Below are 15,815 nucleotides of genomic sequence, written 5' to 3' on the forward strand. Positions count from 1 at the left end.
GGAAGACGGGAGATGTAGTTTAAACACTGTACCACTGATAAAGGCCTGGAGCCACACTTTAAAAGACAAAAAATACAATATCATTACATAATAATATTATATGTGAAAACACAAGGACGAGTTCTGTTTTTATGTCAGTGTGACATACAGCATACACATTTTGACGCCGTTTGACAGCATAGAATACCTGTTTTTCTAAAATATCAATGACATTCTGACTGTAGTTCACTATATTTGAAAAACTACAAGTGGGGTTTTCTATGGCACAGAAACGATCTGATTTGCAGTTGCATTTATGCACATGTGAATATATTTGAGAACATGCAGTGTAGTAACTTACAGTTTAGTGACACCTGAGGTAACCTCAGAAAATATTCCAAATAGTTGGAATCAGCTGGGACTCCTGTAGTAAATTTCCTCTTGTATTATGATTTTATTCATTTGCTGTGCCCATTCTGTCTCCATCTCTGAATAAGACATTTATTGTGTAATGTATCAAACACAGAGGTGGAAAGTAATGAAATACATTCAATCACGTTACTGTAATTGAGTAGGTTTTAAAAGTACTTTTTAAAGTATTTTTTTAAATTTGCAACTTTACTTTTACTTAAGTATGTTTTTTGTTACTGTGCTGTACTTTGCTACGTTTTAAATCACATCCATTGAGTAAAAAGAAAATGGCACTAATTAAGATTCCAGAGTGAGTGAGACCTTTGACCCATTTTGACTGATACATCATGTGTTTACATATTTAATTTTGTCAGCACTTTTTTTTGTAAAGGTTTGCCTTTAATTAAAAAGAAAATAAAAATTAATGTGAGATTTGTGTCCCCTTGTTCTTTTTGCACGACACAAGAACCCCAACCTTGTTCAAAAGTAACTAAGTAACTTTTACTCTGAGTACATTTTAAATAAGCAAACTTTTTTTTATTTTAAACATTTTTTACTATGATACTTTTACTTGTACTTAAGTAAAATGTATGTATCCATCCTGCACAAAACCTGAACATAACCCTCCTAGTAACATAAGTGTAGTTCCTAAAATGAACAACATGGTGGCACCCAATCCCACATTTCAATATGCTATAAGCCATGACGTCCTTTTCTCCAAACAAAGCACATCAAGTAGTTCATCGTTTATTCTGTTGCTCATGCAACGCTCAACACATTGCATTAGTACGAACTGAATACTATACAATCAATGCACTTAAATTAAAAAATGCGTTTTTTGTTTTGTTTTTTTTAAACACACCATTTGCAAAATTATTTCCTCCTCAAACAACTCCTGTATCCACAATGTGCACTTTTCATTTCCAGAACATTGAGCGTAATGTCATAATACAGAAAACTGGTGTTTCCAATCACTAGTCGAACAGCAAGCAATGCAGCAGTGTTAACCAGCACTCAAATATGAATACAAAACATTCCAAGAGTTAGGCAATTTACTGTATTTACTTGTAAATATAGCACTTCTTCACTTTGCAGTAGTGAAAAATATATATGTAACCCTATATTTTCTGCACACAGCTCACCACTAAATACTGCCATCTTAAATACAGTAATCCACTCCTGCCAAACACATGTTCAGGGGAAAACTTGCATCATATCTTATCTCCTAAGTAAATGTAATGAGGTGGTTTCAAAGGTATAGTATGGATCATGACTTGAGCCAAGCTATGAACAAGTCAAACTTGATATAAAATGATTCAGGATGATTTTTCTTAAATAACCACTGAAAGCCTTATTATTGTTTAGAGGGGAAACAAAGTTATTCATCTTTGTATCGAAGCTGTATAAACACAACAATGTCATGCGACAGAATTGAGCAATGTTCTCTTTTTGGTCAACTGTTACCACTTCTCTTAATATAATATAAAAACTATACCAAATGGGGGAACAAATAGTAGGGGTAGCAGCAAAATAAAACATACATACATCAGAAAACCTCTTGTGCAGCACGCAAAGCTGAATAAGATATGTTTATAGGGAAAGAGCACAGGTCTGAATATGAACACAAAAAATAGGTTCATATTTCTTGTTTGAATCACACAGATGACGACGCCTCCATAATCGCTATGAAGTGTGCTTTTGTGCTTTCAGTAGGACTGATAAATCAGATGCAAGAAAGAAGCAAAACCAAATAAAACAAAAGAGGAATGAAATGAGAAAACACATGCCTGAGATGTGATTTTTATATTGATCGCTTGTTCTGGTCTCAGTCTCTAGCAGGGAGTCTCACAGGCGGCGTGTGGTTTTTAAAACGAATGCAAAGCCTGCGTTAACGACTTAATGATTTTCTTATTAGGCTGCGTTGCCACGCATCACACTAATACTTGTTCACTTGTTACCAGGACAAGCAGCACCTATCTCAAAGTATAAGACAAAGTACACCTGCCAAAACACACACAAGTCCTTGCCCTGCATTAAGAGGCACAGTGACAATTGAGAGACAATTATAATACAGGGCAGCGGATAAAGTCATTAAAGATATTGTTATTCAAAGGCTTTAGTGGGAATGTACAGATGTTAAAGATTTGGGAACTTAAAATGGAGCTAAAAATGTCAACACTGAAGATTGAGCATTTGATGCTGGAATGACAGAAAATGTGCTAAGGTGAGTCATTTAAAAGCCTGTGGAACACAATCAACATGGAGTCAATCGGGGTCACAATAAAGGACAGAACAACTCTGAGTGTAGAGCCACAGTAGCAGTGCACTCCCGCAACCGTTTTAGAAAAGCAGTTGCTAAATCCACAGTCTTCCACATAAATGACGAGCATAGGTCCATCTCCATTAGTATCCAAATGCTGTGCGTTTGTTTTGTTTGTTTCGGTCAACTCCACTGGTCGCCATCTTGCCCAACATGTGTGCATTATATTTAAAGTCCAGCTGGATGACCGTCTCAGGCATTGACGGGTCTCCAGCGGTCAGCTTCAATGCTGTTAATGCTGCTGGACCCAAACGGTCCAGAGGCAACATCATCCAGGTACGCTCCCACCAAACGAGAGCTGCCTGGACCAGAGCCATCGATCTGCGTGGAGGAGTAGAACAGACCCTGGTCATTCAGCTCCTTACGGCCAAGAGTGGTCGCGACGGTCGGAGGAAGGTGGACGTCGGAGTCGTCCGGCTCATCCATCTGTGACTTGTAGGAGAACAGGATCTTGGGCTCTGAACTGTGAGAGAGGAGAGGAGAAGTGAAATAACAGGAAAAAAACGTATGTTTTTAAATATTTTCTATGATTCTCAGTACATACCCAAAGAAGCCTTTGAGGAACGTGACATAGATGAGTGGAGCAAATGTGGAGAAATAGAGGAAGGTGGTGACATCCACACAGCTGGATCAGCAACAAGATAATTCAGACAAGTTAGGGTGGGCAACATAGGCAAAGACATCAGCCAAAAAGGTTATTTTGATAAACATTAAACCAGGCAATAACAATAATTATCATAATAAATGTCAGATTATAAAAATTTTACTTTTGTTGCAGAGTGAAATTTGTAGAAACAATAATAAATAGAAACTATAACAATACACTATGCACCTCAGAATGTGTTTGCACAATACATAAACATTATATCACTGGTATACACTCACTAGCCACTTTATTAGGAACACCAATTCAGCTAACCCTAACCCAATCAATACATTTAGGCAAGTAAACATGGTCAAGATGACCTGCTGAAATTAAAAATTAGCATCAAAACAAAGAAAAATTAGGATGTAATGGGCCGTGAATGTGCTATATTTGTTAATGTCATATTCAATATACAGTGAGCAGCAGTTTTCTTGGCAAAAAAGACACCCCAATGATGCCAGAGGTGGTTTTAGATACTAATAGAAAGGCAACAATAGCTAAAATAACCCATCACATATAAACATATTTCCGAACCCATTATTAGATATCCTGTGTCCCTAATAAAGGGGCCAGTGAGCGTATATTGAACCCTTGTTGTCTTGGTATAGAAGAGAATTATATTATGATATAATATACAAATATATATGTATATAACATAATTATATTGCGTCTGTCTGTCATGTTCTCATCTACACTTGTCCCTTCTTTGCAACCCAGCAGAGAAATAATCGCTTACAAAGAAGGCTTTACAAAGAAAAAAAAAAAAAAAAAACAGCCACCCAGGTCCAAATCCATTTCTCTAAAAAGGTTGTTCGACATAAATTTTTGGTTTTAAAGTAATAGCTGCTCTCGGTCCAAAAACATTACTCAGCTTCAATTTCTCTTTTAACAACTGCGACATAAGCAGGTCGACCAACTCGACACACAGAATACAGAAAATCTTCTAAAAACCAGCGTTCTGTGGCAAAGGTACTGTATATGGATATGCCGCTGCTACTGCTGCCACACACGGCACTGATGAGAATATTACTGACCAGAGACCCTCTGTGATTCCAGCACAGAGCAGAGCGCTGCCCAGACCCTGGACCAGGTTGAGTAAAGACAGGATGGCAGAATACACATAGAAACTCCTCTTAGCTAAACACAGCAAGCAAACAAAGAAGAAGGTTAAACAGAGGACAGGGGCTTTTCATTTCATGTTCAGAGAGAACAGCTGTACACTCTGCCTTTTCTGCTTCAGAATATATTGATTGAAATAAAAATAATGAGTGCATTTAAGTATCAAGTCTCTGATTTAACTTGAGTACATTTGATTCAATATTGATTAAAAAAGGTCTGAGAGATATAACCTTTTCATCATAAAGTACCAAAATGGCAAGGGCTCAAAAAGATGCTAAAAGCTTCTTGGGGTGATTATGTTTTGTTTTTTATTTTTTTTAAATGATAGTTCATGGGTCTGATATTTAGAAGTTAATAAGATTAAATGAAAAAGGCTCAGTTTGCCAACAGACCAATTGCTCAATAAAGTAAAATACCAAAGCCAGATTAAATGAAAGCAGAGACATATTATATGACATTATTCTTACATCAAACTGAATCTCCAGTGGCACAGACATTTATGGAGAAGGTGGTTACTAAGCAAATAAATAAACGAGTAAAGAACAATGTTCTTTAGTGGGAAAATGTTTCCCTTAATTTTAAACTCATAAAATCCCATTCCTTATCTACGATGAACTTACATGGCAGAGATATCCTCTCCCTCACCGGAGTTTTAGGCAAGACCACAATCAAAGAGTACACCTATTAGAAAAAATATATAAATAATTAATCAAAAATCAGCAGTGCGAAAAGTGTGAGCTCATGTCACTACTGCTGCAGATCTACAGGTTACTGACCAGGAAGAAGAAAGTGGAACTGGCCAACCAGAAGTGCCGTCCTCCGTGGCCGTAGATGTTGAAGTCCTCAGCCGAGAGGTGACTGTCTGGATACAGGATTTCTAGTGTGCCCTAAAACAATTCAACAATTAAAAGTTAGAAATGTACTGCGTACGTTCCATAATGACAACTTCCAATGATTTTCTGCTGGGCAATGTAATCAGAGACTCACTAGCCTCTTTATTAGGTACACCTGTTCAACAGATTGTTTGCACCAATTGTCAAATTGTTTACACCAATCACATGGCAGCAAACCAAAGATTCTGTTCAGATTACCAACCACACTGTTCAAATCTGATCACTTATAGATCACATATGATGGTTCACATTCTTAACTACAAGCGTGTTGCAACGAAACGTGACTGCCCTCTCAAATGACACCCATAGCTGCATGGATTTTGATACGACTGATCTCATTTACGTCACATGGTCACATATTGAATATACTATATGTGATCTATAAACTGAAGATCAGATGCCTGTGTCCTTGCAAGGCTGAAAAAAAATCTGTCCATGCATCTCTGGGGGAAAAAAAAAAGATAATCTTAGCGTGGCCATAAGCTATGATCAGGTGAAAGTTAAAATGAGCATCACAATGTGAAGAAAGGTGATTTAAAGGTGACTTCGAACATTGCATCGTCGTTGATGCCAGACTGGGCTGTTGTGGAGTATTTCAGAAAAGGCTGACCTAGTGGAATTTTCTGGTACAATCTCTGGGATTTACAGAGAATAGTTAAAAAAAAAAAAGGAAAGAAAACATCCTGTGAGTGGAACAAGTTCTCTTGAAAAATGCCTTGTTGATGCCAGAGCTCAGAAAACAATAGTCAGACTGGTTACAGATGATAAACAGTTAATAACATGTAGTAAATCAAATAACTAAGTTATTCAGAAGACCATCTGTGGAAGCATAACACGTCAAACTTTGAAGCAGATAGGGTACAACAGTAAAAGATCATACCAGGTGCCATTTTAGTCACAGTCCCCTGTACCTGATAAAGTTACTGGCAAGAGTGTAAACTTCTTGTCATCAGTCATTACCTGTGTGATGGAGTAAGCCAGAGCCAGCACAGCAGAGATGGCCAGCACACGCTTTATACTGGACTTGCTCTCCAGGTGACCTAAAAAGTACAGGTGATAGAACGTGTCACAAACACGGAGACAGAAAAAAAAGACTCCACTTAACATGAAAATGAGAAATGAAACCATAAAAAAGCACTAACCAAAAGCCAGTCCCAAGATAACAACACTGAGCTCAATAGCCAACAAGAAGAAGCGGGTGATTTCCCATAGCACCTAAAGAGACAAAAAATATCATGTGAATCTAGTATGACACAGTAGACCACATCACATAATGATCCTGAATATGCATCATATGTGTGTGTGTGTGTGTGTGTGTGTGTGTGTGTGTGTGTGTGTGTGTATATATATATGTATATATATATATATATATATATATATATATATATATATATATATATATATATATATATATATATATATATATATGTATATGTATATGTATATATATATATATAAATAAATAATCTGTGGGTGTGTTCTTTGTTTTTTTTGTGTTTTTTACTGTTGACACTGTTGACCAATATGCCTTTACAAAAAAAAAAAGCAAATCTCTCAAACACAAATTTTTGTTTAAATGATTTATTTTTATTTATTTAATCTAATTAGCCTCGTGGAAAACAAAATGCCTGACGTCAGCCCCTTATAATCAGCCAGTCAGACGACTGGTCAACTCTAGCACACTGTGGGAACAGTGCTTACATCACTGGACACGTCTGGTATGCGAGCAATGTCAGCTATGCTTTGACATGAAAGCCCTACAAACTCAGTCACACGTTGTGCTACGTATACTTGAATTTTTGCTGCAATTTATTTAAAGAACGCATTTAATTCTTTTTTTTTTACATTTACATAAATTACCAGTCCATTTAGGATGTAATGACACAATTGAATGCAGATTTTATGCTCCTACAAATGAAAAGCTTTGTTTACACGGTAGTTTACAGTCAACATGAATGTCTTGTGATGAGTACAGCTCGGAAGAAGCCTGTAATTACATTAAACCCATCTATTTATGTTGAGCGTACTTATTTACATTACCGTATAATCAAGGAGCTTGACTTTGTAATTCGTGTGAGCATGTCCTTACTTTGTCTATGACGGTGGCAGCACTGGACGCACTGACAGTCATGGACACGATGGCCCGGGTGATTCCAACTGCTGCTACAACAAAAACCTGAGAAACAAAAACACACAACATTTTAGTGATCATTGGTTATGCTGCACACAATACAAGATGATAAGGTAGTCAAAAAAAAAAATACTCTGATACTTATTGATAATTTGTTCAAATGAGTTGAACAGTAATGATACAAACAGTGTTGTATATGTAACGGGATAACCCAATTGTTTGTATCCGATTGTGTTATATTTTTTTAAATAAAATCCCAAAGACCACCTCTAAAAACCACACGGTTGGCCAAAGTGCTGTATAGTTACATTAGAAAAAAAAAATGTGTGAAATGCCAAGGAAAAGAGGTGTATTTTAGGAACAGTGAAGATGCCTGACTGATTTGAAGTGGTACAAAGTTTGGGAGCAGCAACCGAAAAGGTACTTTCACCTGAGCTTCAACCTTATTTCTGCGACAGCCAAAAGCAGCTGATAAACTAATCTGAGAGCCTGTGTTGGAGGCCAGTCAGAGAGTGAAGGAGGAGAGAGAGAGAGACAGTTGATGGATTTAAAAGCAAATAAATAATTTTAAAATGGATTTCGTAAAGGAACAGAGAGGCGATGGGATTATACAGTTCTCTAATCTTTGCTCATAGAATACCATCACTGGAAAGAATAATTCAGACAAACACAGGAGGAACAGCAGTAAACAAGAAAGAATCTTATCAGTCGGTTATTCATCAAGGTCATGTGTCCTTGTTGTAGGACATAGGGGAAAGTCTTTAACAGGTTTTTGTGAAGATCACAGTGAAATATCCAGGGATCTGTTTTGCACCTTTGTGTATTTCAAAGATTGGCATAAACACCAGCACTAGTGCGCAGCACTAATTTGAGCTCATTTTTACTGAGGTAAGTGTTTGTGTCCTACCAGCAGGTAAAAGGTGACGAATATGGGACTGGAAGTGAGTCGAATCTTTGCCCTGGCCGAGGGCAACTTCCACATCAGGAATACAAAAAAGGCCACATTCGGCACAAGCAATAACATATCCCAGAACCGCACCCTAGAACAGAGAGATAAAGGTCAGGAGGTCAGCATATTTCACCTTCACTCACTGATTCAAGAGTAAAACTACAGCTCCCTGTTACCTGGATTCTCCAATGTCCTCATAGAGAACTTGCAGACATTTGTGAGGCTTGGTGATGTTGGCTTCACGGTCAGGTGTCCATGTTGTAAATGTTGTAGTGTTCTCCAGAGGTGTGGGTGAAATACTGCCATTGTACTGAGCAAACCTAACCACAGCAGTCACTGTGGCTAGCATGGTGTCAGAGACTGAGGGGGAGGAAAATATCAGATTATAATAATATTGAATCCTCACATCAGCTGATACAGACATTTTAATTCTCACATGAGCACGATACCAAAACCCAGATAGTTTGTAAATACACATACTCCAGTGTTAAAAGCAACAATCTGTGTCAAGTGCAATCAATAGGTTTTTACCATTCTGAACAAACCTCTTTATTTGGTCTTTGCCTTTAACTTTGTGAGATCATCGTCTCATGTATTTATTCTTTCGTTTTGCACTTGTTCAAGTCATATAGGACTGCATGATGCATTGAAAATGTATTGTAATTGCAAATCTACAGAAAATGTTTGATTTTCTTCACTATATCAATATTACAATATGCATTTAATGTCTGATTTTCATATGATATTTACTGTATCTATTTGAATGTCGTATATTTATGGCTGGTGACTATTTCCTCCTTTCTTTCTTTTTTTACTGCTCATATTCTGTACATGGATTCCCCTCATGGGGATCAATAAAGGATCCTAATCTTAAGATTAACATCTAATAAAATAACTTATCATATCACAAGATCACTTCCAAAAGAAATACAGAAGGGCTTCCTTGGGGTGAGAAATGACGACATTAAAGTTGGCATCCGATTCACGGTTTAGGAATTTAGGCATTTTAGGAAATTTCACTGCCTTTTCTGCATCTAGACCACATTAGACCAGGTCCAGATGAAAAAGTTCTACATTTACACCTGTCAAACCTGGACTGGATAACCCAAGAGAGGCTTTATATTCTTCAAAACTGTTTTTAAGATTCAGGAGAGTCTGTATTACACCCTAGGCGCATTTTGTTTCACAGCAGGTAGCAAACATACAACAAACACATCAACAAAACATTCAACATATGTCGTTTAAAACCCTGATCACTGCAGGGACACGGTTTTCTGATTTGTGAAAAATTGTACCCATTTGAGAAAATCCAAAAAGGGGACATTTCCAATGTTCTTTCTGCATTTGTACAGCAGCTTGCTTCATGTACTTGAGCATGGTGCTGCCACAGCTCTCTCCACTTTAAAACAAACATTATGTAACAAGACTTGAAGCTTTAACAACCTAATGTATTGTGTTACGCCTCAAGTTTTAAACTGTCAAACCAATACAATAACATTACCATTTATTCACGCGTACTCTGACATCACAAACCCCAAACATGTTCAGTTACGTTATCAAAATACTTTCGCTTCTTCACAGGGATTTCACACATTAGCTAACGCTGCTACTCACAGTTTGCTAGCTCTCATTGGGATATACTATGTTTCCCTTAATAAAATTAAAAACTATGTTTTATTCCATTACTCTTAGAGACAACGCGGCAGGGGTGTTGACAGTAAATATAGCTTGTTGACAAACATATGACACCACTGCGTAAACGTTAGCATCCAAGCATTCGCGATACTTCCAGTGCAAGTGCAATGACGCTGTCCCGACGAAACGACAGCTACTGAACCAGGTGGAAATGAAAAGACTTACCGATTCAGAGGTTTCGTATTCAAGGCTGCGGCTCACAGTAGAATGTTTTTAAAACGGGGCGACTCAAGCACACGCTTCCAACGATCTCACAAACACTGTAATCGATCGACAAATCGATCCGTGATAAGGAACATGGCAGGACTTGATAGTTCCGTTTACAAATCTCTCCTGTGGTCAGCTGACCGAGCATATAGCAAGTCTCGCGAGATTCCCCTGTGACGTATGTGTTATTTGAATATTGACGAGGCAGCGCTGCAGAATGTTCTGTATTTCTTTGGTTTTACAGTACTAATATATCATTTAATGTCAATTATGAGAATATCATCTTCCAAAGTTGTAATTATATGCACCAGTTCTCAGTTTCTTGCACAATCAAAGTCCCGATGCTAATGATAACATGGCGCTGGTGTACCAAAAGACTGTAAGTATGGCCTTATTTGTGAAGCCCAAACCAAAAGATAACTTGACAAAATGCTCTGCTTGTATTGGGATACAAGGGGCTTTGTCAGAAAAGTATTGGCCTGAAGAAATTACAAAAAAAAAAAAAAAAATCACAAAACTGTTTAGATCTGTATTTATTGATTTGTGTATTTATTTTCTTCAATGTGCATCCCTTTTTGCTTTATTTCAGACCGTACAATGACAGTGCAGTACATTGCTATGGCACTGACATTTCTGGACATATCATCTTTACACAAAAAAATGAAAACACAGGGAAGTGAAATTAGAATAGTTTGAAACAAGTTGCTTGAGGATGGAGAAAATGTGCCTTTATAGTCTGTAATGACACATCTAAAGATTTTTAGGGTCCAGTGTGTAAGAATTAGTGACATGTATTGGTGAGACTATGGACTGTAATGGAGGACTCATCTGTTAATGCCTACCTTTGCTAAGTGTCAACTACTCAGGTTGCTGTAGTAGTGGAGTAGTGCAAGATGGCATTCTCTAGAAAGTAATGCCCTTGCCTCAAAGTATACATAAAAGGCTTATTCTAAGACTACAAATACAAATCCTTTTAAGTTAGTTATATACACAAACTTAGTTTATTAGGTTGGTTTATTTAATTTCTGCCAATAAACACTGGACCTTAAAATTCTTCTCATACAAATATGTTTTTTAAACAGAATTTTATTGCTCTTCTATGCAGCACATTTGCTAAGAGGTTCACAACAGTTGGCTGAAACATGGCTTTGATTATGAATAAACAGTGACATGTGCATTTGGGTGCCCTGACAACATCCTGTATGCCAGGTGTACCGGTTCAGTCAGGTTAGCCTTGAATGTGTACACGTGTGTCTTTCCGCTGATGGGGCTGATGTTGTAGAAGCTCAGCCTGTGGGTCTTGAAGCTCAGCCTGATCTCGAGCCTGCACAACACGGTGGTCCTCTTCAGCGGCACAGCGTGTTTTCGCTCAAAGGCCGTCAGCAGGTTGTTGAACCACATCAGACACCAAGAGTCGCGGCTGCTCTCCAGAGCAGACGTCATCCCGCTGCGTGCCAGCTTCGAACTGTAGCACACGCCAATGATCCACGGGGCACCTTCAAGCTCTACCTCCCAACTATGATCTCCTTCTGAGAAGCTCTGTGTGCTGAGGACCTGGAAGAAGCTGGTGAACCTTTGAGGAGAGGATGGGTAGGGCTGTTTTGTTGGGCTGAACGTCACGGTCTTCATGTCCTCGGAGAGAATCAGGTTGGGATGAGCAGTTTCTGGATCAAATGTGACCTCTGAGGTGTTTAGGGTGTTTCGCAGAGAGCGCTGAATCCCTCCAAGTCTTTCCCTCATTTCAGCACTCATGCTATCCAGCTTGGGACAGACTCTAGCTGGGTTAACTTTTGATTCAACATGGTCTTCCTCTTCCCCCACTGGTTTCTCCATTAACTCCACAATGTGTGGTTGAAGGTTTCGAAGCTCGTCATTAAATTCACTCTCATCGTCTTCGGTCAACAGGGACTCAGCTCTGAGCATAGCCCGCCTCAGCTGTTTAGTCAGCTCCGAGGTTTGACTGACCCGACTGACTATAGCAGCCTCACCTGGATCTATCTCTTCCTCAATCATTTGCATCACCTGCTCGCTGAAGCGCTGGGACAAATCCTTGATTTGCTCCAGGAGTGTGGCTGCTTTCTCCCTCAGCTGAGCATTAGCGGTGGTAACCTCCAACTTCCATTCCTCGTCTCTCTTCAGAACGCCCTCTGCCATCTCCAACTTCAGGTTCAACTCTGTGATTTGAGATGCCAGTCTGAACTTCGGTTCTTCCATTCCCGTTTTACCTTTGCCACAGCCGCGTTCTTGATCCAAAGAAAAAGGAAGCTCTGTAGATTCAGATTCAGTTTGTGTGTTATCATCAGAGGAGTTTGCAGTGGAGCTGGTTTTACCATCACTAGCTTTGTAGATCTCTACCATGTTACACATTTTTAAGCTTTTCACTAGGCCTGTGGTTCCCTGATATCCTGCCTGACATTCAGGGCAGCTGTGTTGGTCAAGGCCTTCTCCCATGGTCTGAAGGCAGGCAAAGCAGTAGATATGACCACAGGGAAGGGAAACTGGATCAGAGAAGAGTTGCTGACAGATGCGGCAAGTTAGCTCCAACTCCAGGGCTTCTGAATGAATCCTTCTCGGATCAGACTCACTCCCAGACATTGTGTCACTTGCTGGAAGAACAGATCAACAAATCAACTTTACTTAGGATGCACGAGCTGAGCCATAACAGGTAAGATAAATTAACAAATAAGACATGCTTAAAATAAACCATTTGATGAATAACAATTAATTACAATTACATCTTTAGGACACAGTATACTGTATATTTCCCTCTTATCTCATCTGTTGTGTCATGTACAAACTGTACAGTCAGAGTGCAGAAACCATAACATTTTACATTGTCAGAGGATATAATAAATTTATAAAGCATGTTTGCATTTGAGCATTTTGTATTTCCTTGCATCTCAAGAAAATATACTAAAACCACAAAAAAACTGTATGAAAAACTAAATAAAAGTCCCCTATTTATTGAACTAATGAAACCTGCTGCCCCAAAAGAGGAATTTGTTTTGAGTTTAGAGTATTAAAACGTTAAAAAAGTATAGAACATAAAACATTTTTCAGCATACATGCTGAAAATTTCCCTAAAAATTGATTCTCTTGTCATTTAGTTAATTTGAGTTCACTTTAGTTTTCCAACATAAAACTGTGCTCTAAGAATAAGAATTATAGTAATGTAAGGCCGTAAAATAAAAACACCTGAACTGATTCAAACTTGTGCTGTCGCAAAAGGAGATATCATTTTTATCAGGTAATCTCCAGGTGTTACATTTTAAGCTGCACAAAAATACTGAGGTCAGTAGTCGGACCTCGGTTATAGATATAGCTCTGCATAAAACAATTGTGTCTGTCTGTATCTGGGACAAGGATTAAGAAGTAGAAAAATAAAAGCGTAGCCAAATGCTCCCAATGAATTGTTTGTGCACCTTGGCATGATACACCTAGGTCGTTCCTGCTGCAACCTATTCCTGCTAACATACTTTTGACCACTAGGCGTGCTAGTGCTCTTTAGAGAGACCTGGGACCAGTGTCAGATCCCAATTTTTGTTTGGTGACGTTTCGTGCATGGCAAGACCCCCGATCAAATGGTAAGAAGAAAAAACAGACCAGTATCACATGATAAGGGTTTGGTCACGATCACAGTAAAATGAGTTATTATCTCCCCATCATGTAAAAAGATCGACATTTTAATAAACAATTACTAATCTCAATCAACTTGTGCTGCTATAGTGTGAAACAGTTAAATTAGGTATTGCCGTTCATCTGCCATCTTCCCGATAAGATAATGGCCGTTTCTCAATATCCATACTTGTCCGTACTTGCATACTCCCGTACTTGTGAAAACCTCATCAGCCTCAGTCAAGTTCTGTTCCATTTCTCAAGAACGCGAGCAGTGAGTACGGTTCTCATACCCGGAAGTGTTCTCGCTCCGCCCATTTTACCAAGTATGCAACGGGTGGTGACTTGAGCGTACTTGGGAAAGCCATATATCCCACAATGCATTTCGGTGGAACATAGCAGGATAAAATACAAATATAAACCTGAAATAAATATTTTTCTGTGTCCCGGAACGCAGTTTTGAAATCATTTTAGGCGAGAAATGTGTCATTTAGATGTGTCATCCAAACATGTGGTTTGTGTAATAAGATATGACGTATTTATAGTATGACAGTGGCGCTGACGGAGGTTATCAGCTCCGCCTCGGCGGACGCTCGGTGCTTACAGTGCCCGGCACAGAGGAGCGTTACCTCGGCCTGTCCTGATCCGCTGATCCGCTGGCTCAGACGGCTCCGTCATTACATAGTTGGTGTGATCTATAGATTTGTTGTTGACGTGTTGTTTTGTTTTTAATGCAAACGTTTTGACCTGACAGTGTGAGCTTTTGTATAACATTAATGTTTAATTTATTGTAACTTTGAATTTTAGATTTATATTAAAGTCGCACTGTCATTGTATATGTATTTACATATAATGGACAATATTTTATAGTGTATAAAATATTTAAAATGTGAAAATAACAACAATTTATGCATTTATCAAAAGTATTTTATATGTTCATTCATCAACACTGTAGATGGCGGTAATGAGGCTTAAGTGCTTGGCACCACCCGCCATTTAAACAGTAGAACAAGGAAGTACACTGCTGTTCCAATTGAAGAGATCATACTCGTTTACTCCCGTACTTGGCAAGTATGTACTTCAGTCGTACTTCTTAAGTATGTACTTCCCAAGGATGCCAGTACGTACTGGCATACTTGAGTATTGAGAAAGGGCCCTTGTGTTGACCTCTGTGGTTCTTACCACTTATAGCCCGGCCCCCTTAGTAGGCCCGCCCACGTCCAAAGTTACGCCCGTGTCTTGAGCAACAGTCTCACATACATGAGCACCTGTTCACCAGCACGAGGTCTGAAACCAGGATGTGTACTCGTGTAAAACTAGTTTTAAATGGCAAAATCGCCAGAGTTATGTGTGTTTAAATTCGAGAAAAATGTCTGAGTGTAGCTCAGTGATATTTCTGCTTCGTCACCGCTGTTTACTTGTCGAGTTAAGTTTCGTTTTCCAGTGAAAAGAAGACTCTCCGTTTTATTCTGTCGGTTTAATTAAAACAATCGCGCTTGTTTGTGTTCTCAAACAACACATTGTATGATATATAAGATATACAGTAGTTTCATGAGAGCAAAATGTAAGACTTACCTACGGTGAGAGCAGACGACTATTGTGTGTGACTGACTGCTGTTGACTCTTCGTGTGTTCACTGACGCATAGATTAACGGGCACGATCATTACGCCTCTCATAAACAAACCGACCTCACTGGAGCTCAGAGTGCAACAAACCTCGCCTTTTACAACCCCAATCCAGTCTACCGTAATCCGCTCCGCTTTTTACCTGACGCCCGTTAGAACTGATCAAATAATTTGTTTCATTATTAATACTGATCAAAGCATTTAAAAAAAAGTTTATTCTATCA

At 38.6% G+C, this 15,815-nt stretch overlaps 2 protein-coding genes across 2 annotated transcripts; both read right to left on the minus strand.

Moving 5' to 3' along the window:
* Nucleotides 1-1,788: 1,788 nt before the first annotated feature.
* On the minus strand, nt 1,789-10,442 carry tpra1 (transmembrane protein, adipocyte asscociated 1). The gene is made up of 11 exons (XM_083892935.1): nt 10,309-10,442; nt 8,625-8,808; nt 8,407-8,539; nt 7,458-7,544; nt 6,511-6,583; nt 6,329-6,408; nt 5,252-5,362; nt 5,096-5,156; nt 4,391-4,493; nt 3,255-3,335; nt 1,789-3,173 (listed from the first exon to the last, which is right to left on the minus strand). Exons 2-11 carry the CDS (start codon nt 8,795-8,797, stop codon nt 2,903-2,905), a joined length of 1,173 nt encoding a protein of 390 aa, XP_083749061.1. The 5' UTR covers nt 8,798-8,808; nt 10,309-10,442; the 3' UTR covers nt 1,789-2,902.
* A 489-nt stretch (nt 10,443-10,931) lies between these two features.
* Nucleotides 10,932-15,623, minus strand: trim107 (tripartite motif containing 107). The gene is made up of 2 exons (XM_083893073.1): nt 15,541-15,623; nt 10,932-12,956 (listed from the first exon to the last, which is right to left on the minus strand). Exon 2 carries the CDS (start codon nt 12,943-12,945, stop codon nt 11,503-11,505), a length of 1,443 nt encoding a protein of 480 aa, XP_083749199.1. The 5' UTR covers nt 12,946-12,956; nt 15,541-15,623; the 3' UTR covers nt 10,932-11,502.
* Between the last annotated feature and the right edge of the window lie 192 nt (nt 15,624-15,815).

This window comes from Microchirus variegatus, assembly GCF_963457635.1.
Source record: "Microchirus variegatus genome assembly, chromosome: 7".
NCBI lineage: Eukaryota > Metazoa > Chordata > Actinopteri > Pleuronectiformes > Soleidae > Microchirus > Microchirus variegatus.